This window comes from Mustela lutreola, chromosome 15 (assembly GCF_030435805.1).
Source record: "Mustela lutreola isolate mMusLut2 chromosome 15, mMusLut2.pri, whole genome shotgun sequence".
Taxonomy (NCBI): domain Eukaryota; kingdom Metazoa; phylum Chordata; class Mammalia; order Carnivora; family Mustelidae; genus Mustela; species Mustela lutreola.
The window spans coordinates 6,735,453-6,742,692 of NC_081304.1; the positions used below are offsets into that span (position 1 = coordinate 6,735,453).

The 7,240-nt window shown below is 53.0% G+C and overlaps 1 protein-coding gene across 4 annotated transcripts; it reads right to left on the reverse strand.

Annotated features, from left to right (window-relative positions):
- Nucleotides 1-872: 872 nt before the first annotated feature.
- Nucleotides 873-6,583, reverse strand: RPL38 (ribosomal protein L38). 4 transcript variants are annotated; one of them, XM_059149263.1, is made up of 5 exons: nt 6,509-6,583; nt 6,256-6,294; nt 6,030-6,090; nt 2,007-2,129; nt 873-947 (listed from the first exon to the last, which is right to left on the reverse strand). In XM_059149263.1, exons 2-5 carry the CDS (start codon nt 6,256-6,258, stop codon nt 922-924), a joined length of 213 nt encoding a protein of 70 aa, XP_059005246.1. In that variant the 5' UTR covers nt 6,259-6,294; nt 6,509-6,583; the 3' UTR covers nt 873-921. The 4 variants fall into 4 exon arrangements, with proteins under 4 accessions (XP_059005246.1, XP_059005247.1, XP_059005249.1 ...); XM_059149264.1 differs by having other exon boundaries at nt 6,474-6,548; XM_059149266.1 differs by having other exon boundaries at nt 6,449-6,535.
- Nucleotides 6,584-7,240: the final 657 nt, after the last annotated feature.

Genomic DNA, 7,240 nt, shown 5'->3' on the forward strand with positions numbered 1-7,240 from the left:
CCCTGCTTGATTTTCCCATGGTGACTCTACAGGCAGAGGCGTGCAGTTCTTCCCAGGGGCTAGGACCAGTGCATGGTGCTCAACAGTGAGGAAATTTCTCAAGATCATGTTGGCTGACAAGTAGTAGAAGCTGGATCCCCAAGGAGTCAGGGCTGGCTGGGACCTGAGCCCTCACAGGCATGTTGGAGCAGTGAGCTGCACTCACACCCCCTGCCTACCCCTGTGAACTCAACATCCACCCCACTGTCTTGAGGTCTAGGGTCAGCTCTCTGCAAGAACCCTGGCTTCTCCCCCTAACCTTCAGCTGCATTTACTGGGTCTCTCAGTCCCAGGATCCTGTTTCCCGCTCCCTCTCCCCCTGGAGAGCGTGGCCCATTTTGCTAGACAGACACTCATCTGCTCTTAGCAGTAATCTCCTCACACCCTACAGGTTCTGAAGCTCCACTTTACCTCAAGCAGCACTTAGGAAACAAAGTGTCTTAGTCTGCTACTCCTGCATCCAGGAATCCTTCCCCCTGGTGGATCTGAAAGCAGTGTTTGGAGGACCGGATGGCTCAGCCTGTTGCAATTTCCAAGAAGCTAATCAACTCCACCCCATAACTACCATTTTCATTATTAGGAAGCTCACTTTACCTAAATTACTTTTAAATCCCACGAGGGCATACTGGCTTCCTTCCACAAATATCTGCCTCTTCTGTGTGTTTCCATCTATTTATTTTCAAAGTTAAGCTAAAAAAAGGATGGTTTTATTTGTCCACTGAGATCACAGCCAAAGATCAGGGATGAAAGTAGCAACCGGGATTCCCATCGGGATCCCACCGGAAGTGCCGGCCACGTGGCACTTCCCTTCCTGCCCTTAAAGACAAAGGACATTTTAAGAATTTTTAAAACTTTAATACAGTTCAAATCAGTGGATCAGGTTCACTTCAGCTCCTTCACCGCCAAACCTAGAGGAGAAGAGATATAAAATTGAGTCACCCAGGACATACATTTACTCATGTTTGTCTGGACTTTGTACTTACACTAAAGAGTTAACAAACCCAGAAATTAAGCATACCATGGTAGTTTTGCTTAAAATATTAAGTTAATCGGGGGTGTGAGATCAAGCCCCATGTCAGGTTCTGTACTGAGCGTGGAACCTGCTTAAGATTCTCTCTCTCTGCACCTCTCGCAAGCCCTCTCTCTAAATCTAAAGAAATAAAAATAAGAAAATACTAAGTCAGTGTTGGGGGCGCCTGGGTGGCGCAGTCAGTTAGGCATCCAACTCTTGGGTTTCAGCTCAAGTTGTGATCTCAGGATCGCGAGACTGAGCCCCACATGTGGCAACAAGCTCAGGAGTCTGCTCAGGACTCGCTCTCCCTCTGCCCCCCCAACCCCCCGCATGCTCTCTCTTAAAATAAATAAATCTTAAAAAAATAAAAACAAACAAAAACTTTAAAAATTAAGTTAGTGTTTGATAATTAAAAACAAAAACACTGTCAGAAAGCAGTCCATGTCTCAGCCTTCATGAAGAGATCTCGGAAGTCCCTACGATGTCAAGCCGCACCGGCCAACTGTCCAGTGTGAAGGGGCGGCCTGAGCCCGCTCTGCGCTCCGGGCCATCCCTCCCCTCCCCCCAGGATGGGCCTCAGTCTCACCTAGGCTCACAGCCTATTTAGTTTTTCAACCTGCAAAACTGGGGATCGGTTGACAGCACCCACCTCGCAGGATTGTCGGGAGAAGGAAGAGTTACCCAGAGTTAAGTGTTCGCTGTTACTATTCTGTGTTAGAAAAGCACAGACGGGAGTGAAACCAACTGTTCTCGGGCCAGGGAAACTACTTCTGGAACGGGATGAACTCAGAGAATCACACCAATAACTCCTTCCACCACCAACAGCAAGAACAGATACTTTGACAAGCCACAAGACGCACTTTCCTAAGTCTGGGGACAACGCCAAGAAAGGAGACAGCGACACAGGAGCCCTCCACATTTCGGGTCGGCCCCTCGGGAGCCCAGGCTCGCTCACCTGGAGGCAGGGACTGCTTCAGTTTCTCTGCCTTCTCCTTGTCCGTGATGACCAGCGTGTAAAGGTATCTGCTGCACCGAACTTTGAACTTCACATTGTCCTTATTTTTCTTGATCTTGACAGCTACCAGAGACCGGAATCAAGAATTAAATGGTATCACAGAAGAGACATCACACAGTTCACCTGCTGTTTATGCAGCAAAGAGGCACTTTTGGCAACCACGCTCAGGGTTCTGCTCCCCTCCCTGGACCGTCCCCTCTGCAGAAACAGAAAGCCAGAGGCCCTCTAGGACTTCAATATTTAAAGCAGCATCAGAAACCTACACTTCCCTTTTATCAGTATGTCAGAGCCTAGGGCTTAATTTTACCTGCTGTATCTGACACATGGAACGCATGTGAGAACATTCGGTAACCACCTCCCCTCTCCTGGGAATCAGTTCTGGGGCCCCGGGGCGATGGTAACTACTTCCTTCAGGATCCTCCATCTAGCCCCAGGGTTATGTGCTAAAGCTTTTCCTGAAGTTTACGAACCCCATTTTCCAGGTTCTTTCCTACTTCCAAAGCCCGTCTCAGGACCACAGCTCAGACAACAGAGCCCCAGATGTTAACTCGAGCTCAGTGGTGCGAGGTCTGAGGTTTTGCTGTCGGCAGACACGTGTTAGTGCGTTTCCATGGAGGACATTTCATGTATCCATCAAAACTCTACATTCTAAGTTTAAAACCAGCTCAGACACTCTCGAGAGCTCCTTATCATGAGCGCACTTTAGTGCCCATCCCGACCCAGTGGCCGGGGGCCACACACAGGTTTGCACATGGTCAGCCCGCGCATCTGACCAGACGGCTGGGCACACAGGCCCTCAGCCCCACAGAAGCAGCACAGGATTCACTTGGACTTACAACCCACGACTCCATCCATCTCTGCCAGTCCGGTAGGTGCTGAAGAAATGAGGCGTATCACGAGAAGCGGCACCTGAGCCTGCCTAGGGCAATGGCTGCCTTAGCCTATGTTTTAGGAGATTTGGCAAACTAGGTCTTCATTCAAACAACCTACTTTGCTATCTTAATATTCCTCTTGAAATCTAAGTACGCTGCATCGTTCCTAGCAGCTGCCCTGCGCCTCTGACAATCTCAAGGTAAGACGCGAGGAGCTCTTTAAGAAAAAACGTTCATTCAACGCTGTCCTACTGTGCGGTCCCTCCATGTAAGGGCACCCAGCCCCAAGAACCGAAAGTAGCGAGAGGGTCCGTACACCACTGCTCAGGGCAAGGGGATCTGAAACAGCCAAAGGGGAGAAAGCCCCTAAGTGACCACTGCCGGACGCACAGATCAACTGCGGCAGCCCCCACGGAGGGTCCCTGAGCCTCAGAAAGGAAATCCTGACAGACGCTACTGAATGTCACCGCACGGATGAAGCCCGGAGATACTGTCTAAACCAAGCCAGCCAGGCCACAGGGACAGATGCTGCTGCTGTCACCCACAGGAGGTTTCTAGAGCAGTCACATCAGTAAAGCAACAGAACGGTGGAAGCCAGGGATGGGAGGGAGAATGGTGTGTTGTGTTTCTTGGGTGTAGTTTTGGTTTTGCAAGATCACAAGATCAAAAAAAGCCCAGTGAACGTCTCCAGTGCCAGCAAACCGTACACTTAAAAATAGTAAGGTTTTGCTATGCATATTTATAATTAAAAATATTTTTTAAAGTTTACCCAGTAAGTCCTAAACACACTGTGTCCAGGGGACCACACTGTAAAACCAGGCTCCTGCATTCCCAAGTAAACTGATCTGAGGGGACTGGGTACCATTTTTTCATGATACTAAGGATTCCAAAGGATCCTCTGATGTGACCCTTGCACCAACCCCGTGGGACAGATGCTATTACCCCCGCCCCCGGCCCCACCTTCAAGAGAGAAAAGACAGTGTTGTGTTTAATCTGTTGAGGCTGGCCACCCGCTGTAAGGGCTAGGATTTGAACCAGGCTGTAACCTCACATTCCCTGGCCTGAATGAGGACGGTCACCCTCACATCTCTTTACAGCATGACAGTACACCAACAGTGCCACCAGCGGTCCCCAGAACGCCAGAAAGGGTAGACCTTCCTCCTTGTTCCCACAGGTGGCCACCACTTCCAACAGTCCCAGAGGATCAAAGGTGACAGCGACACGCACAGGACCCACTAGAACGCTCTCCCCAAGCTCCCACCATCTTTTCATTCTTCCACTGACGGAGTGTGAGAGTCGGGGCCACCTCAGTCCGTCAGCAGACACGGCTCTGCTTTCACGAATGATCGGATACTCTCCTGAGGACACATCTCTGAGTGGAAAAGGGAGCTTTAAGGAGTATTTGATGAGGCAGAAAAATGAGGACCCTGGACTACCTCCCCAGTACGGACTCAAGATCTACCCTGTAGAAAGCACGAGCCCCCACACCTCCCTCAACCGTAGTAACACGGTGCCAGCAGGACTCCCTCCCCCATGGGGCACACCAGCGAGTACTCTCGGGGACCAGGGACCAGTACTTCACCCAGTGAAAGCTTTGTTGTCGGAGGCTTCTGGCACATCGTTCCCTTCTTGTTTACAGACCCAGGAAACTAACTCCTTCCTACACGTGAGAGGCAGACCGCTTCCTACAGCTAACCGTGCGGGGCAGGGACTGAGGCAGCAGTGGGCCCAGAACCCGACAGGGGGCACCAAGGTCAGGGTTCCGAGACCCACACTTCCAGACTTCCACCTGGTAAGGACTCTGCTCAGACACATACTCTCCTGAACTAAGGATAGTTTTCAAAATGCTCACAGCCAGCCCAAGGGAACACACTGCCCCCAAAAGTCTTATCTTTGGGTAAATGGGATAAAGTCCCTGCTCCCAGGCAGCCAGGATCGGCTGACAGCCCCAGGACCAACACTCCAGGTCTTGGTGAGATCAGGGGAGGGACCAGGGGAAGATCTAGAGAAGGATCAGGAGAGGGACCTGGGGAAGGTCTAGAGAAGGACCAGGGGAAGGACCTGGGGAAGGTCTAGAGAAGGATCAGGAGAGGGACCTGGGGAAAGTCTAGAGAAGGACCAGGGGAAGGACCAGCGGAAGGTCTAGAGAAGGATCAGGAGGGACCTGGGGAAGGTCTAGAGAAGGACCAGGGGAAGGTCTAGAGAAGGATCTGGGGAGGGACCTGGGGAAGGTCAAGAGAAGAATCAGGGGAAGGTCTAGAGAAGGACCAAGGGAAGGACCTGGGGAAGGTCTAGAGAAGGACCAGGGGAAGGTCTAGAGAAGGATCCAGGAAGGGACCTGGGGAAGGTCTAGAGAAGAATCAAGGGAAGATCTAGGGAAGGACCAGGGGAAGGTCCAGAGAAGGATCAGGGGAAGGACCAGGGGAAGGTCTAGAGAAGGATCAGGGGAGGGACCTGGGGAAGGTCTAGAGAAGGATCAGGGGAGGGACCTGGGGAAGGTCTAGAGAAGGACCAGGGGAGGGACCAGGGGAAGGTCTAGAGAAGGATCAGGGAGGAACCAGGAGAAGGTCTAGAGAAGGACCTGGGGAAGGTCTAGAGAAGGACCAGGGGAGGGACCAGGGGAAGATCTAGAGAAGGATCAGGAGAGGGACCTGGGGAAGGTCCAGAGAAGGACCAGGGGAGGGACCTGGGGAAGGTCTAGAGAAGGATCCGGGGAGGGACCTGGGGAAGGTCTAGAGAAGAATCTGGGGAAGGTCTAGAGAAGAATCAGGGGAAGGTCTAGAGAAGGACCAAGGGAAGGACCTGGGGAAGGTCTAGAGAAGGACCAGGGGAAGGTCTAGAGAAGGATCCAGGAAGGGACCTGGGGAAGGTCTAGAGAAGAATCAAGGGAAGATCTAGGGAAGGACCAGGGGAACGTCCAGAGAAGGATCAGGGGAGGGACCTGGGGAAGGTCTAGAGAAGGACCAGGGGAGGGACCAGGGGAAGGTCTAGAGAAGGACCAGGGGAAGATTCAGAGAAGGCTCAGGGAGGGACCGCTCCAGGGGCATGCGACCGTCGTCACCGACCCTTGCAGTCCAGGTCCACCACTTACACTTGGCGTCCTTTCGCCGGGCCGTGAGCAGGAAGTCCTTGATCTCCTCGATTTTGCGAGGCTGCAACGCAATGAACAGGCCCGTGAGCTGCACTGACACGCTCTTTACGGTCGTGACTTGACCCCCGCCACCAGCGCCTCACGCCCAGAAAACCGGGACACCCGCAAAGGCGGCCCCGCCCCCGCTGCCCTCCCCCGAGAAAGCCCCAGCAGGGGTCATACTCACCATGGCTACGGAGGGAGCAGGGGAGCGCGCGGCCGGCACCTGCGGAGAAGACCGATGTTAGCGTCAGCGGGGCGCGGGCAGTGGCGACGACCCCCGCTTCTCCTCCCCACCCTCCCCCCGAAATGCCCACTCCTTCGCACTCCATCCTCCCCTCCCGCACCCTCGGTCCACACCCAAGGTCCCCAGATCTCACCCAATCGTGGATTACCCCGGATTACCACTCAGTGCCCCATTCACCGCGCGAAACACTCACAGCAAGCGTAAGGAGGAGGCCGGAAAAGAGCGAGACTTCCGTTTCCGCTCAGTTAAACCCTCCCCAGAAGGAAGCTGGGTACGGTGTCTGCAAAGGGTCAAGAATTACATAAGCGTTCGTCCTTCCCATTGCAGCCCTCTGCCCCCTCCTGGCCGAGATTAATAGTGCGGATCAAGAATAAAACCGGCCGCCTTCCTCCTCCGTCCGCTTTCTTTTCCTTTCCCACGCCCAACCCCCACCTCGGCTTTGCTGAGCTTCATCTCCGATCCAGTTTAAAGACCGAACACTTATTACCTACCGTTTTCTTTAGATGTGTGCATTGAGTATCTGCGCAGAGATACTCCTCCTATGCACCTGTTAGAACCTCTTTGTGGGGGTTTCTCACACGTCCTTCTGGTCCCCTTTTCCGCGGACATCTAATCTGGCATGAGTAAGGCCCTCGTTTCCAGTTACTGGGGCTTTTCCACTTGCCCCTCCAATTCCTTTAAAAACCGGTGCACATAAGGGTAAATTCATACTTCCAGCAACTGACATTTAAGGAGCACTTATATGGGGCATCCCCTGTGCTAAGCATTTTACCCCTGGGACCTCGGATCTTTAGGCGCACTTGGGAGAGATCGGTCTGGTGGGTACCCCAGTTTTAATCGGAGCCAGGGGGAGGGGAGCTGAGAATGAAGACTGTGCTTGCAGGGAGAGCGGAAGTCGGGATTTGAACCCAGCGGGCGGGGCAGG

Bases quoted from the DNA above. Each gene is read 5' to 3' on its own strand.
- RPL38 (XM_059149263.1), bottom strand. The intron at 2,130-6,029 runs GTAAGTGGTGGA...GGTCTCTGGTAG, and splicing joins CCGGCGAAAGGACGCCAAGT to CTGTCAAGATCAAGAAAAAT. The intron at 948-2,006 runs GTGAGCGAGCCT...CTTCTCCTCTAG, and splicing joins GAAGCAGTCCCTGCCTCCAG to GTTTGGCGGTGAAGGAGCTG.